This window comes from Poecilia reticulata, chromosome 19, assembly GCF_904066995.2.
Source record: "Poecilia reticulata chromosome 19, P_reticulata-male-v2, whole genome shotgun sequence".
Classification (NCBI taxonomy): domain Eukaryota; kingdom Metazoa; phylum Chordata; class Actinopteri; order Cyprinodontiformes; family Poeciliidae; genus Poecilia; species Poecilia reticulata.
The window spans coordinates 20,620,094-20,637,217 of record NC_088848.1 but is presented as its reverse complement, the minus strand read 5'-3'; the positions used below and the strand labels follow the sequence as shown (position 1 = coordinate 20,637,217).

The 17,124-nt window shown below is 39.1% G+C and overlaps 2 protein-coding genes across 4 annotated transcripts in view; both read left to right on the top strand.

Moving 5' to 3' along the window:
- pemt (phosphatidylethanolamine N-methyltransferase) overlaps positions 1-7,718 on the top strand; it is a 67,302-nt gene extending 59,584 nt beyond the window's left edge. Inside the window, exons 6-8 of one of the 2 annotated variants that reach the window (XR_001777610.2) lie at positions 339-413; positions 3,258-3,364; positions 5,105-7,718. Coding sequence is in view for 1 of the 2 variants with exons in the window: in XM_008437962.3 (XP_008436184.1) it covers positions 339-413; positions 5,105-5,159 (130 nt within the window). In the remaining variant the exon portion in view is untranslated. The remainder of the gene's footprint in view (positions 1-338; positions 414-3,257; positions 3,365-5,104) is intronic. The other variant, XM_008437962.3, reaches the window with a different exon arrangement.
- A 7,216-nt stretch (positions 7,719-14,934) lies between these two features.
- On the top strand, positions 14,935-16,835 carry rasd1 (RAS, dexamethasone-induced 1). Of its 2 annotated transcripts, none has more exons than XM_081600821.1 (2): positions 14,935-15,472; positions 15,746-16,835. In XM_081600821.1, exons 1-2 carry the CDS (start codon positions 15,202-15,204, stop codon positions 16,141-16,143), a joined length of 669 nt encoding a protein of 222 aa, XP_081456947.1. In that variant the 5' UTR covers positions 14,935-15,201; the 3' UTR covers positions 16,144-16,835. The 2 variants fall into 2 exon arrangements, with proteins under 2 accessions (XP_081456947.1, XP_008436187.1); XM_008437965.3 differs by having other exon boundaries at positions 14,940-15,472; positions 15,672-16,835.
- Positions 16,836-17,124: the final 289 nt, after the last annotated feature.

Genomic DNA, 17,124 nt, shown 5'->3' with positions numbered 1-17,124 from the left:
CTTTGGCTCATATAACGCTGTTTCATAACTAATGGTTTTGGCACTTCAGACACACCTGTCTATTATGAGTTATAGATTTTTTTGTTGTCACTGAATGAATCTTTTTTTTTTTTTTTTTACCCAGCTGTATTCTGATCACTTCCTCATACACATAAAGACCTCGTCGTTCCATCTAAATCTGTGTCACATTTCTCATCTGCAATATGTAGGACAGGTAGTTCTTGGTCTTTTCTTGCCTATGTGCTCAATTGAAGTTAAATAGTGATCTCATTTTGTCTCAGGGATGTCGTCATGCCCTCTTATCCATCTTCTGTTTTTCTCTCTGGTTCTGTCTGCAGTGGTGCCAGTCCTGTTGGGTTGGTTCTTACTGCCATAGTGGCCCTGGCTTATAAAGTGGCCATAAGATTCGAAGGGTAAGTCTCAAAAGCCTTGTTGTCATTTCTCACAAATGTATTAGAGTTATTAATATTTCTATCGGTTCTGATATTGGAAGACAAAATTCCAGGTGGGGTTTCGTTACAATGTGCCTGATCCATAAGGGCAGAATAGCCTATATTTGTGTTCCTATACTCTTCATAATAAGAGTCTTGAAATTAATTTAAATGTCATGAAACGTTAAAATTTACTTTATTTTGAAAAAGCAACATCGTTGGTGCATTTTCTGGTATAACATCGGCATCCACCTGTTTAGCCGTTTCAGGAGATGTGGAGGGAAAAAAACCCAGCTGAATGTCATACCAAGCTTTATTGGGTGTCCGCATGTGTTCATTTTGGTTTTGGACAATGAATTGAAAGTTTAAAGTAAGCACCTGGCACACTAACCTCTCCCAACACATCACTCAACCCACGCCGATAAAGTGAGTTTGAAAACAAGAATGACTTTCACCATAAAAATACAGGTGGAAAAAAAAACAATGTTCTATTGTTCTAACATATGACTCATAAGTATTTTGAAATCATTTTAAAGTTTGTCTCAACAAAACTGAAACAAACCAGCCAGACAATATTTCTAGAAGTGGTTTGAGTGGCTGTGTATGGGTGTGGGTGTATGTAAGGCTTGCTGTAGGTTTTTATTTGTTTTTTATTTTGGTTCTGTCAGTAAGACGGAGACATCTCAAGGACTGACGTGGTTTGGCAGGCTTCTAAATTTTCTGTTGGCTGAAGAAAATTCCCTGCTGTACTGAAAGTGTTGCTTTAGGTTACTGAGGGTTTTTGAGAAGAGGCTGTATCCGTCGATTCGAACACAGACTGCATGTTTTCAGTCTCGCAAAAGCATCTACGCCCCTAGGACTTTTTTCAAAACAAATAAATAACCTCAGTAAAACACAATGAAGTTTGCAGTTTACAGAGATTTAAGGGACTCAAATTAACTCACAAGAGGAAATCTGTGCAAGGTTTTGCTCCCTTTTTGTACACTCCGCTTTTACCCCGTGGCTAATTTAAATTCTTTATAACTCAAACCCAAGATTTAAGAAAGAGTTTAATTTTCAGTATTATTTGCTGCTACATTCAAACTTGAGATGTGCAGGTACCAGATTTAACCACACGCTGCGATGATTACAGGAGCTGTGTGCTATATCTGTACTCTGTGTGTCTCACTGATTATCACTAGTACTATTAGTGTGTGTGCGTGCGTGTGCATGTGTGTGTGCCTCATTTGAGTTGGTAAGAATCACCAGTGTGAGAGAGTCAGGAACCCAGCAGAGAACAGGTGGTGATGAAGTGAATGCCGTCCAGCCCAGTCAGCTGACAACCGTCATAAATCTAGTAGAAAAGAGGTGAGGTTAGGTCAAATATTGGATTTAAAAAATATGTTTTTATACTTCAGGAAGTTAAAGAACAAACATTTCTGTATGTATGTGGATGGCAAAAGTAGGTCAATGTTTGTGTTTAGTTCAGCGTGACCTTATCAACCAACACTGAATGTCAGCTGGAAGAATATGTTCTGTTTTTCTAACCTTAGTGTCAATTGTTCTTTTCCCTTTATCACAAACTGCATCTAAAACCAAATATATTCAACTGTTTTTAATCTTTCATCCTAATAAAATATTTTTTCTTGTTTGTTGCAGAGTAAATTTATTCACAGATCTAAAAACATGCTGAAGTCCTTAAACCAAAATAGTTTCCAAAGTAGTTCTGCGACTAAATAACTCTTCACAGATCAGCATTCAGCGGAGTAAAAACGGGCTTTCTATTTTCAGAATGGAATTTTTAAACACCATTAATCCTCTTGACTGAACTCCTGCAGTTTCCGTGCAACATTATTGGATAACAAAAATCTATTTCCGTTTAAACAGTGTAGAATTTGACTTGTGGACAAAATCAGTAACATAAAATCTTACTGAAACTGTAAAATTACGTTGAGTTTTGACCTTAATTCTCTCCAGTGACAATGTTTTCTGATTACATAAGTAGCAGTTTTTATTAACTGATGTTGTATCAAAATAAAATTAGGAGTTTAATTAAAGGAGCTCTTAGTTGTTAAAAAGCAGCAGCTGTTAATGAACTGCGTTTCAATCCAAATTTCACTCAATTCATTCGCAATCTGTCAGCAGAGACAAAGATATGTGAAGCAGAGCGGCTCGCTTTAGAAATCTGCCTCGATGCTTTCCTCTCATCTTTCTTTAGAGGCTCTTTTTGCGAATGTTAAAAGTTTTCTAGTTAGTACATTTTATGTCACTGGTTGTGCAATGTGACCTAAATCTGCTCTGACCTACTTCTGAACATCTGAGCTCACAGATATAAAAAAGGTTAAAATAGGAACCTTTACATAAGGAGAAATACAATGAGTTTCTGCCACTCAGCAGGTAACATATAGACACATCACATCCAGGTGTTTGATGTAAATCACAAACTGAGATATAATGCAGACACAGTCGTGATATAAAGAAAGCAACTTGAAAAACTTAGTGTAGACAGATTTGAAATGGGTCTAGATCCAAGTCAGGTTTGGTGTGTAAACCTAGTTGCTCTGCCTGACTAAGTCTGACCTGCACATCTTCCCACATTACTTTGGCAGAATGATTTTGGTTTATTGAGGTTTGCAGATGATCCTCAATCTCTCCTGAAGGCCCAACCAAGCATTTCAACTGAGGTTAGGATCTGGACTTTGACTGGACTGCTGCAATAACTTGATTCTTTTCTTTTTGAGCCATTCTGCTATCGTTTGTTGATGTGAGTAAGGTCACTGATGACCCTGCTTTGGCTCAGCTTCTTCTGTCAGATAAACTCATTTAGCCTGTTTCCTTCCTCTTCAGGGTCGTCTTGTTTGTTTAACTCACGTCCTCTGAAGATCAGGCAGCAATGGCAGGAAGGTGTTCAATCAGCTTCCCCAAGATGAGGCGTTCAAGGCTGACGGACAAGTGTAGGAAAACTAACATTGAATCTCAAATTGAACGCTATGCCAGCTTTTGTGCCGATTAAAGCAATCTATGTATAAGAAGATTATAATACTGGGCAACAGGAGCGGGTCACGACTGCGACGCCGGTCAGCCATGGTGTCATTTATCGTCCACTGGGGAGCTAAAGATTTAACCACACGCTGCGCTGATTACGGGAGCCGTGTACTATATTTGTCTAACGTGTGTCTCACTGATTCTCAGTAGTACTATTAGTTAAGGTGTGTGTGTGTGTGTGTGTGTGTGTGTGTGTGTGTGTGTGTGTGTGTGTGTGTGTGTGTGTGTGTGTGTGTGTGTGTGCGTGTGTGTGCGCGTGTGTGCGTGTGCGTGCGTGCGTGCGTGTGTGTGTGCGTGTGCGTGCGTGTGTGTGTGTGCGTGTGTGTGGCTAAGGGAAAATTACCTCACACTGTGATTCTAGTGGGTAAGAATCACAGGCAGGAACCCAGCAGAGAACAGGTGGTGATGAAGTGAATGCTGTGCAGCCGAGTCAGCTCACAACTGTCCTAAATTTAGTATAAATGAGGTGAAGACAGGTGAAATGTTGGTTATAAAAACACTTTGTGGTTATTAAAATTGACTTTTTATTCCTACTTATTCATCTTTTGGTTTCTGTTCTGACATTTGCTCCTAATTAGGTGTAATAAGCAAAGGCAAGGAAAATTCGGATTATTTGATTCAGTTTTTCACATTCATCACTTGACGTCTTAAACCTCAGAATTTCAAAGTACAAAAACTTAAATAAATCCAGCTCAATGTTTTATTTATTATTATGAAAATAAAATCCCACTGTAGATGTCTCTAGGTGGCAAAAGTAGGTCAACGTTTGTGTTTAGTTCAGTTTAGCCTTGTCAACACGACCATAGAAACGTTTCCAGTTTTCTCATTTAGTCCTGAATATCAGCTGGAAGAATATGTTCTCTTTTTGTAACCTCAGTGTCATGGATTCTTTAACAGAAAGTTACAATTTAATTTCTAAAGCCATGTTTTTATTTTTCTTGAAGTAATCAAAAACTCTACAAACTATGTGCTTTGAGGAGTTTTTTTGGATTCTCATTTAGAAATTGGATTTTCTGATCTTTTCCATGAAATGTTCTAGTTTCTTTAAGAGTTTACCAAAGATCGTAAAAGAATGCTGCTGCAAGGATGTTCCAGTAATAATTATTTTCTTTATTCAAACAGCTTCATTTCTGACCCTAAAGAAGCTGTTTTGTCTCTAAATCCTATATTTAGATTTTTAGGTGGACCAGAAGCTAACACTGTTTGGGAACAGATTACCTGAGTTCCCTTTTACTAAACTAAGAGGTACCTGGGTATTCTTACTTGCTAATATAGTTTCCTCATATTTTGTTGTATCCAATATCCCTTCAAAATAATCAAATGTAAGCAAAAGTGCCTAAGATTTATAGCAAGATAATATGTCCATAGATCAAACGAAACCATGAGTCTCCCACAGATTCTCTAAATGTGTCAAGTTCTTCAGAAGTCCGGTGCAGGTGTGTCACCGACGTGCCACGGAAATGATATCTTGCACACATATTGTCCCTGTCAGCAAGGGAAACCCAGACACATCTTCCTATCATACACTCCCGCACGCCTGAGCTCCGCCACGGTTCGCTACACACATACAAGCTCCTGGTACTGTGTGGTACAGCGTTCCCTTCCCACATTTATTGTCTTACTACATGTTTGCTCTCCTGTATTTGCAGACCATTCACAGAGCAGATCTATCTGCAGAGAAATCAACGCCGCAAACAAGAGTGATCTCATCCCTCACCTGCTGGTGGGGCGGCTGAGGATTCCCATCCGGGCACGTGGACGGACGCACACCGGCTGTAGTCGTTAATGGACCGCTCGAGCGGAAACGCAGGGAAATGTGTGCAGATGCAACTTATTTCTTAAGATGAATCAGGAAGCTTAAAGCTGCACAATGTAACTTTTATAACTTTTACTTACAACTCTGGAAAAAATGAAGAGACCACTGCACTGGGTCCCATTGAAAACCTCCTGGTGATTCCACCAAATATTGATTTCTGAACTCTTCCTGAGTTAAAACATTAGTATTGTTTCTAAATGAATATCAACTTGTTTTCTTTGCATTATTTGAGGTCTGAAAGCGCTGCATCTTTGTTGTTATTTTGACCATTTCTCATTTTCTGCAGATAAACACAAATTTTTGCTTGGAACTTCGGGGACATGCTGTCAGTAGTTCATAGAATAAAAGAACAATGTTCATTTTACTCAAACATTTACAGTACCTATAACAAGTAAAGTAAGAGAAACTGATAATTGTAAGTGGTTTCTTAATTTTTTCCAGAGCTGTGTTTATTAAAATTATCAGTATGTTGTAACAGTATATTATCTGTATACATTTTACTGTCACGACATGGTGACAGTTTAAACAAATATGAAAAAAAATATATTTTTGTAAAAGTTACGTACCACCGCTTTCTTTTTCCTTTCTTTCTAACCCAGGCATGCTTGGGTTATGCAAGTTCTCCGGGTTCTGAAGCAGCTGTTTTTAAGGTCGATACGATGCGGGGGGCAGGAGGTTGACAAGTAAAATGCTACATAGGCATGAATACTCACCAAGGCACTGTAGCTGCTTTGTTGAAGCAAATCACTATGAATGCAGACATCATCCGACAATAGAAGAGAGACAATGCCAGCGCGGTGACATCACCTTGCTCTCCACAAAAGGAAACTTCCAGACGACAAAACCGCCACATCTCTCTGTGATTCTTTGATTTCCTCTCTCCATATTCCTCTCCTGCGCCCTCACAGCGCTGACACAATGAAATCCATTATCGCTCAGTACCTGGACATTTTTTTAACAGCAGGCTAATAGTGAATGGCTTCTAGGAAAAGACTGATTTTTAGGGAAATGATGATCAAAAAGAGGCATGTTTGACGTTACGCAACAGTTTCCGCTCAGGCTGTTTCCAGTGACTTCCAACAGCAACTTGAAAAGGTCACCTCTAACAAGGACCAGCAAAGTTCAGGTGCTTTCACCTATGGTGGTGTATAAGGGCCGTTGTAGATAAGAGAAGAAAAAATATATTTCCTCCAAATATTTCTAGGTTATTTTCACGTATTTACAAGAAAAATCATGAATTCCAAAGAAGAAAATGTTATTTTTTTTAATGTAAAGGCATAAATTTATGACATTAGAATTAAGATATTATCTGAGATTGTAAAACCAAAAATGTGCATGGCGCTTTGATGCTTCAAAATTGGGCCTCTGTCTCTTTAAGAAGCTCCTACTCTTTCTGAAACTCCGCCTTCAGGAAGTCATCTGTTATATTGTTGTGTTGGACTTTAAAAATTCTGCATAGTGAGCTCAGCAGACACTTATTTCCATCAGACTAAACATTTCTTGCTTTTGCTTAGTTAGAATTACCCAAACATGGCAGTGACATTTTTTTTTTTTGTAGCTTTCATCGAACTCGAAAGTTTGCATGCATTTTTTTGTATCCGGGATGGGAGTCTTTTAAACTGAATGACCTGGGTTGCACCTTTTGGGTTTCTCACCACAAACTTCTGGTAGGTTCTGATAGTCCAAGTTTTCTGGCATTGAGCAGATAGAAATGATTTTGGTCATTCTAATTATGCTAAAAGAAGAAAAGTCTGATTTAACTTCAGCCAGTGAAGAAAAAGAAATGTCTTTGTGTCTTTTTGTACAGTATGTGTAAATATCTGATTTCAACTATACATGATACTGCCTCTTAAAGAAACCGGATACGGACCTGCAGCATCTTCTGGGGTTTGGTATTGTACCTTGAGAAAATGATATTTTCTTCTCGTAGAAGTAAAAAAGGTGTCCTAATTCAAGCACCGGCTGACAGATGGGACTGGCACCCTTCATTTGGTTGATGATGGATAGAACTGGCTCTGCAGAAAAACTCAGAACATACTGGGGGAGATTGATGCGCTTTCACGTAAAGAACGCAAAGAGAACCCTTGGTTCCAACTGTGGACGATGTCAAGTGGAATTTCACAGTTATGTTTCTCCCCGGATCAGCCCTCTTGCCAGTTATCTGATGGAAAATAAACAGAAAGAAGAACGGGGAAAAACAAGAGTGTGAGACGGAAGAACACGTGTGCATGAAGCACCAAGTCTACTCGGAAAGTTCTCTAACTTTTGTTATCGAGAACTTTTGTGAATGAAGATCAAGATGATTGAAGATTGCTTTGTCGTCAAGGAGATATATGTTTATTATAGAGTATCTGATGCTTTAAACTTGTTAAAACAGAATGGAAACAAACTTTGTTATGTATTAAATCCATGACTTGATAGTTTACTTCAGTCAAGCGAAAAGGAAAGATTGATTTTTGATGCTTATTGATTTTTATTTAAATAGGCCTGTTTGCTTGAACAAGGTAAACCAGATACAACCTTGTTGGGTCTTCATTTCAATGAATCAAGGAAAAAATATATATATTTTGAATGATTTCACCAACCAGCTTTATTTTTTTGTGGAAAATTTTGTCCACTATCTCAAGAGTTTTCTGAAAAACAAAAGCTTCTGATTGATCTGTGGCAGTCGAGTGAAGTGATAAGATAAAAAAAAAAAAGCTGAATTCTCCAAATTATTCGTTTTTCCAGGGATTTACTTGTTGCTGAATTTATTTTTAAACACGCATCAATCTCAAAGTCCAAAAAAACAACGATTTTTTTTGTTCTTTTTCTAAACCTAACAGAATGTTCTAGGAAATCATGGCTCATGTAACTTTGTAAAGGTTGTAAACATCTGTAACGTGTGTGACCCTTGACCCCTGCACTCTTTATCTAACCCTACATTAAGACATCGTCATTCTGCTTTAATCAGTAGAGTCACACGGTCTGGAAAATACCCTAAAGAAGACGCTCTGTTTGTCTCCTTCCTGTTAGATTCTACATTGATTTTAAACACTGCTTACATTTTTTACCAGGAGACGAACCAGACTGTCTACACATCACCTTCTCATTCGGACTGAGGTTTTGGTGGGAAAACAGGAACATTTTTAATGATGTTTTTCCAAGGTGGAAATATTTAAGAATTCCGTTTTCTACCATAGAGGGAAAAAATCTGGGTGAGGAATCAGAAAGTAGGAGCCTACTTTAGATCACACAAAAATATACAAGAACAAAGTGAACAAAGGTTACAAATGTTTTAAGAAAATCTCTTACTGTTTTTCCTGTTTATTTCAATGTTCAATTTCCTTTCTATTTTATCACTACTAACTCCCGCAGGTGACAGTTTGTTTTTCTGAAAATATCTCGAATACAGTGAGCAGGTCCCCACACAGCCTTCTTCATAATCTCACCTGCTTTATTTTATTTATTTATGTATTTATTTATTTATGGTACATTTAGTCTATGAACAGTAACGCATACACTTAATCTGAACATTTTAACGCAATAATATTATATAACGCAGATTAATCAAACTACTATTGTGACCTAAAAGCCTCTTTCTGGCAGAGGGTTGCCAAGGTAACAGCAGGGCGTTATGAACCCAATACACGGGGATCGACGAACGATCGCGAAAGGCGAACGTTTTCCACGACGGCAACGAAAAGTGAAACGTTTTTCAACTTTCTTATGTTGCATCGTGAGCCCGCGTGTTCACGTCTGTGAAATTTGACATGTACGAATTCTGCCGGTCGCTCAGCTGTACGCGGACAAGCGATCGTCGCCTCAAGTTCCATAGGAAATGAATGGAGAGGAACATTTCTAAATGAACATTTAAAACAAAACGACTAACTTTAAACCTTCCTGACTATAAAAACCTGGAAAACTGAGACTCTTCAGACATGTTTCGTTCAAGACAAAAAAAAAAATAAAATCACGTTTTTTTTTTGTTTTTTTTTAAACATGCATAAAGTGGCAATTTCTGATATGGGTGATATTGGCAGTGGGCCAGCGTGGCATCAGAAAGGGGCGTCACAACCTAAGAAGTAGAAAATCCCTGCTTTCTGCACCAAAAATAAACAGAAAATTGCTTGGATTTTAATTTGTTGGAGTGTGTCAGAAAAAGGAGCTTGCCTGGGGCGTCATTCTTGCAAGAACCACAACTGCATCCATATTTATAATTCAGGCTTATCAAGTTAGAAATTGTGATTAATCACAGCGCAAGAGTGTGATTATAATTACATTTTTTAATCGATTGACAGCACTTGCTTAGTCACAATACAGTGTTTTTACATAATTGTGAAGGCCTACTTGAGATATTTTGAGGGGAAAAAAGGCAAGGACTCAACATTGAGTTGCTCTATCAAATGAAATTCCAAAGAAATATGTGTGTTTGGGATTGTAGTGTGACAAAATATGAAATTCCACCCGAATGAATACTATTTTACAAGGCACTGTCATTACTTACCGAATGCCTCTGAGAACTGATGGCAAATATCTCACACATAATGAGGCAAACAAACATCAAAATTTACAGAACCCAGGAACAAAAGGCACCTCTATGGAGAAAGGTCACCAGGGTTTCTGAGCTCCTCACACGGACAGACTGGACACGTGTCCTGAGGTCAGATGACTCCAGCTTTCAGTCAGCAGGAAAAGAAGTCCAATCTCAGTGCAAAGGGTGAAATTTTCACCTTAGCACTAATTTAACAGAAAAAACATTTGGGGTTCCCTAAAATTGTGTTTCCATTTGGAGGTGGGACACAAACTGTCAAAAACTTTCCGACTTTGGTAAAATAAATAAATTGACTTAAGAGTCACTTCTCAACAATGTGTGCTATTAGTATTACTCTACGTTAGTAATGTCATTATAGGTTGGTTTAATTGACCAACCTATAAAGTTTTGATGAGGCCAATAACACCAATAAACCAAAGTTTATTGGTGTTTTATAAAACATACATATATATATATATATATATATATATATATATATATATATATATATATATATATATATATGATTCTACAGAAACTTGCCTAACTGTGCTTCCAGCTTGTGTAAGTGCTAGGCTAATGTTAGCGGTTGATGATTTAGCTCATTAAATATTTTCAATACAGTTCAAGTTAACTTTGGGTCGACAAAAGTTAAAGTAAAACTTATTCTCCTGATTCACACAGAGAGCATATTCACTTTGAACAGGGTAAATATTAACAACTGGTGTTTCAGCTGCTTTCTGCTCAGCTCCACACAGAACATTCCTGGGAGGTTGAAGATATATGCATGTATATATATGTCATATGACATAAGCAAAGAATCTGAAGGATTCAGGTCACATGATACACAAGAAATTTGAGCTTCTTCTTTTGAAGACGACCAATAAAATAACGATACCTGGAATCGGATCAGAACATCTCTACTTGTTAGATGTCAGTAAATCTGATGAACAGCCCTTCCTGTTCCCACCGGATCAGTTTGATCATTTATTTGATATAAATTGTTAAATACATCATAAACTGCTTTTTATGCATTTGTTCTCAACACATTCATACCCCTGGTAAAGAGTCAGGAGTTTGTTAGACAGAAAATGAGACGAAAATATTCAAACACCTTTTTTATGTATAATTTGATATTCATCGTGAACAATTCAAATGAAAAGGATGATCTAGGAGTCTGAGGGAGTCCAAGCTTATACATTAAAGTTAATGAAAGGTTTTATTTTTCCAACTGATCAACTTTTTAAGATGTTCATATCCATTCAAATGATTAATTAATCGTGTTGTAGAATCATAGTTGACCCAGTGTGTAAGCGCCAGCTTAGCTTTGGGTGAAATCGTCAGATAAAGTCGTCCCAGCTGAAAACTTTTCAAATCATTTTTCTTTCTTACTTTTAAAGTGCTTCAGACCTGTTTCTGCTATATTTCTTCCTCCTCTCCTCTGGATTTCCTGTTTTTCTCAGTTGCCTTGTCTGTTTCCCGCCGTGTTACGGTCCTCCTCGCCCCACTTTCATTTTCTCCCAGCCCTTGAATGTGGTTGCGATGGAACTAATGGCTTGATAATGTCTGAAACCGCGTCGACAATCACCCCATTTCAGCGCATCCATTAGACTCGCATCTCCAATGAGCAGATTTTCATTTTCTGCTGCTCTGTCCGACGTCTTTCTGCCTCCCTGAGCGGTTCGTGAGTGAAAGTATAGATGTCCTCTGTTGCACAGAGACGGCGGACCACATTATGTCTCACGCTGTGAAGTTGGCCTAAGACACACATTTTCTGTGGAAACTGGGTCATGACTCAGAAAAACAGCAGACTCCCACAGGTAGCTGGGTCATGGGACACCGGAGGGTCAGTGTGGTTTAGTTTCCACACCAAATCTGTCAGAAAAACGGACGACCTGAGCAGGAAGTAGTGATGAATCAAACAGCTGACAACTTAGTCACGTTTATCGGAGTAATTTATTAATATCCTTTTAGTCTCATCGATCAAAAATCTATCCGAAGGGTAATTATTTTACTTAATGAGTTATTCAAAAACAAATAAATCATTTCACTCATGGAAGTTAGAGTACATCAGGTCTATACACCCATGTAAGATGATTCCATGTTTGGTCCCAAAAAGACGGACTAAGACTTCAGAACTGTTTGACTATTTAATATATTCACAAAAATATAACAGTATTAAAACACCCACACTTTATACAGGACTTTGAGTTTTATATAAGACACAAAGTTTGTAAAACATACTCATTACGAAGACATGCTAAATTTTTGGGGCTCCCACCACAGGACATGCCGCCCTGGGCTACTGCCTAGCATCTGTTTTCATCTGGATGTTCGCAGTTCCTCTGCATCACCAAATGAAATGGATTATATAGATAGCTGGTGTTTTCTAGGCTTTATTTCTGTTACTTAGGAAAAATTAAAATTAGAATATCACACCAGAGCAGTAAAAAAGAAAAAAAAAACATTTCTATAATACGGAAATGTTGGTTTGACACTTCATACCAGCTTAAAGGTTGTTTTTGTTTTTTTTTCCAAAAGGTACTTTTAAATTGACAAATGAGCCTCATCAGGAAGAATATTCTAATTTATTAAATATGACTACTGGAAGCAGGGACCAACAAGAATGGATCTATTTTGAGAGCTTCATCTAAAGTAGTAGATGAAGCATAATACTAATAATCTGATAATTTCGACAATCTCAGGAGAATTCATCTTTAAAAATAATAATAGTAATAATAAAAAAACAATTTCTGAAGGTGTGTAAACAGCGCAGCATGTTGAACGTCAGAGTGATTTGGGTTGACATCTCGGGCAGGCGCCTTCCCAAGTGTCCGAATCAACAAGTCACACGCCACCGTCGCCGACCTTTGCCACCAAATAGCCATATTAGCAGTTTCTGATGATGGCTCAGACAGTCAAAACAAAACCCAGATCCTCTCCACCAGAGCAGATAAGCTACATACGCCATCAGAGCTGTAGTCAGTCAGTTCAGGTTGGGTGTTTACCGCACGGGGTGCTTATCTGAGCAGATAGATTCAGAGAACTGGACGTGTGCACCGCTCTCCGGGCCAGGCTGCACGCTGACTCACTGCTGCCTGGTTTCCAGGCATGCTTTTTTTTTTTTTTTTTTTAAATGAATACATATCGGGACCTCTCAGACGTGGTCGGCCTCGTTTCTGTTCAAAATCGCGGATAGTTGGCAGCAGAGGATGCAAATGACTGCGTGTTTCCCACCTCCTGCTGTTATGTGGATATGAACAGCTGAGTGGTTTGAGACGGAATAGAAAACAGAGGAGGAAAATATAGGCTTTAAATTTACTTTCTGAGCCTTTTAGTCCCATTTCTTTCTGTGCTGCATTTTTTTTCCTCTTCAATAATGTGCCAGCTTATTTCACACTTTAAGGATGTTCAGGGCTGTCTTACCCCCTTAAACATTTTACTTTGCATTTTATTATGTTGTAACCACAAACGTCAATGTATTGGGATTTTTATTATTGGGATTTTTCTTTTGACAGCATAAGTTAAAAGCGGAAGGAAAGTTATTCTTGATTTTGTTAAGTTTTTCAAAGATGAAAATCTGAAAAGTGTGGCGTGCTTTTGAATTCATCCCCCTCAAGTCCATACTTAATAGAAGTTACTTTTTTTCCTGCAGTTAGGGCTAAGTCTTCGTTTGAAGCCCTTTTTCTTGAAAAACAAAAGTGATTTTGCTTTAAAGAAGAAAAAAAAATCACCACTTCTTTCTTTCCAAAAGATGTTTCAGACAAGAAAAATTATTTTTGGCAAAAAAATTACAGGACAATATTTTGTACGGTTGACAATAACAGTAATTTCCAAATTTGCCACAGATCAGAGCTGTTCGGTCTCTTGATTTTTTTAAAAATATGTTGCTCTGGTTTCTGGCCAGAATATGTCGCTATACAGTCACCTCCATGTTTCCCTTTATGCATAATTCAGGGAAAGCATACTCACAGGGCTGGGCTAAAATCAAAATATCTTCAACTTTGGAAACAGAACATTTCCAAAAGTAAATAATTGTCTACTTTAACTCACAAACTCAGAAAATGTTCAAATTATTTCTAGAAAATATGCCATATTAATCTCACATCTGACTTTTTTTTCTTGCAAATTTTTGACTTTAAGAGCTCAGAAATGTCCAAGTTTTTTGTAGAAAAATCTCAGAATAATCTAAAAATTTCAGATTTTTTTTCTCTTTTTTTGGTGGAAATTTACTTCTTTTTTTCTAAATGCAGTGGCTCTAACTCTATTGCAAGAAACTAGTTGAATTTGTCAAACCATTAAATTGCAAAAAAAAAAAGAACAACAAACAAACAAAAGAAACTACTTTTTTTAACCTCAGGATTTCATGTCTGAAACTATTTCTAAAGTCAGGGAGTTTAACTTGTGGAAAACCCAGCTTTTTCAGATTCCTGTTATAATCTCATTATTCCTGCAGATATTGGGTCGCATTCCATTAACCGGCAGGTGCCAGTGTGTGCTGCCAGCTTACTGGCGCCGTTCGTCATAAGTGACTGCATGAAGCACGCAGCAGTCAGCAGCGGGCTGGCTGTTGTTTAACCCGCTTTCCTGCAGCTGCCTCTCTGAAGCATCTCCTCTGTTCAGCTCAGGTGATTAACTGGGGGAATAAACAGCTGAGATGAAATAATCTGCTGGAGAGAGAAGGTAAACAAGCTGATGGAAACCACTTTTTTCTCTCTCTCTCTCTCTTTTTGCCACGTGCACGCAGTAGGTAAAGCACGCGCTTTTACAAGCAGCGCCACACATTATTGATAAGCGCAGATTCGAGCGCCCTCTATTGGGCTTTCTGTGTTTCTTAACCTCCATTTAGTCACAGCAAGCAGCTGTAAAATCACAGTGGATGAATAAATCAGTGTTTGGTTTTGGAACACACCGTGGCATTTTCATTATTCTGCATCAATTATATTTATATTTCTTCATCAAATGTTCATTTCTTTCTTTTTTTTTAATCAGTTTTATAACATAATTTGTTAATCATTTGGGAACATGAATCTGTTAGTAAGCTAGTGAACTACTGCAGGTTTACGCACATCAGCCGGGCCTCTGACCCATCCATCATTATTATGTCCTGTTTTTTTGCTTTTTGCTTTTCTTTTCTTTTCTTTCTTTTTTTTTGCGTTCCTGTCCCGTCGTCGTTGGAACTGACAGACTGACGCACCAGTGGGAGTTCTGTCCACTCCCACCCTCCCCTCGTCTCTCCTGCTTCACACACAGCAGCGTGTGTCTACTCACTGAGCCGTGACGCTCACACAGGGGGCGTGGTCCCCAGCTCGCATAAATACCTCACTCCTGACCGCCGTTGAGACAGAACCGCAAACGGAAATCGCCGGTTTCTTTAATTTTTTTTTACGCACAATCCAAGCCATCGGAAATAAACCATGATCAAGAAAATGTCTCCATCCGAGAGCGACTTTGACATCCCCGCTAAGAACTGCTACAGGATGGTGATTTTGGGCTCCACCAAAGTTGGGAAAACGGCCATCGTGTCCCGGTTCCTGAACGGCCGGTTCGAGGAGCAGTACACGCCGACCATCGAGGACTTTCACAGGAAACTGTACAACATCAAAGGGGACGTTTACCAACTGGACATACTGGATACGTCAGGAAATCACCCTTTCCCCGCGATGAGGAGACTCTCCATACTGACAGGTACTTTACTCGCTGGTTTTGTTTTTGCAGCTGTCGTGCGTATTTACGCACGGCTGCTTTTCCCGGTGCATGGCGTTGCGAGTTCATGCAAATGCAAAACGCATTTTCAGCAAATTCAGTACATTAGAAAAAAAAACAAGAGTTAACCAACTCATCCTATTTTTTTTCTTTTTTTTCCCAAACCTAATTTTCTCTCCAGGTGACGTGTTCATTCTCGTCTTCAGCTTGGACAACCGCGAGTCGTTCCAGGAGGTGCAGCGGCTCAAGAAGCAGATCTACGAGACCAAGTCCTGCCTGAAGAACAAGATCAAGGAGAACATCGACGTGCCTCTGGTGATCTGCGGGAACAAGGGCGACCGGGAGTTCCACCGGGAGGTGCAGCAGGAGGAGATCGAGCAGCTGGTGGCCGGCGACGACAAGTGCGCCTACTTCGAGATCTCGGCCAAGCGCAACGAGAACGTGGACAAGATGTTTCAGACGCTGTTTACCCTGGCGAAGCTACCTCACGAGATGAGCCCCGACCTGCACCGGAAGGTGTCCGTGCAGTACTGCGACATGCTGCACAGGAAGTCGCTCAAGCACAAGAAGATGAAGGACATCGGGGAGGCGTACGGCGTGGTGACTCCGTGCGCGCGGAGGCCGAGCGTCCACAGCGACCTCATGTACATTAAGGAAAAGGCCATCGGAGGCGGCCACGGCAAGGACAAAGAGAGGTGCGTGATAAGCTAAAGCTAAAGACCACGAGGCGCAAGCTTGCGCAAACTAACACACAAAAAATATCGTTTAAAAGAAGAAGGAGCCTGGCGCGTGCAGGGCGGCCGGCTGCCGCTCGGACGTAGAACGGAGCTTTGAAGACGCCGCCGATGCCGTTGCTGCTGATGCTGCTGCCGCGCGCAGCACCGTTTCAAAAGGACACTGACCGGACAACCGAGTCTGCTTCTTCTTTTTCTTTTTTTTCCAAAAGAAAAAAAACACTGCCAACGAGACGTATGAGAATGTTAGCTTGCCCTGTCAGTCAGAGCCTAATCTGTGACGTGGCTTCATACCTTGTGAGACTCGCGCGCGCCGATGCGCAAGTTGTTGCTTTGTTGACGTTTCGACGTTTCTTTTGGACAGCCGCCAGAGACTCACACGGCTCAGGAGGTGAAATGTTAGCGGAGAGAAGGCTGTTTACATTTTACTGTAGCTTTTTATAAAGGCTAAATACACTTGAATGTTTACTCTGGATCTGGATTATTTTTATTGTTGAATGTATTATTTATTGTTGGTGTTAATTTGTTTTTCTTTTTTGCAATGAAGTCAGAGAAAATTTAAAAATCCAATAAAAAACAACATAAAATAAAAATTTATTCTTTCTCATTTATTAATGTTTTTTTTTTATTCAATTTTCAGACAATGTAACAACAAGAATGAAGATAACTTGTTGAGAATTGAGAATCCTAAACAGAAATGCAACAATGGCCAATTGTTCCAATGGCCTATTGAAGAAAAAGTACACTGAGGAACAAACTAAATATAAGACTGAAACTATCTGAAACTTGGAATTGCAACACATGCATGAGAAAATGAATACCGCTTAAAATCTAAGCTTTAACAAAGGAGGCCTCAGTACTGGGATTATGAGTTGTACACTCAACCTTTGTGGTTAGAAA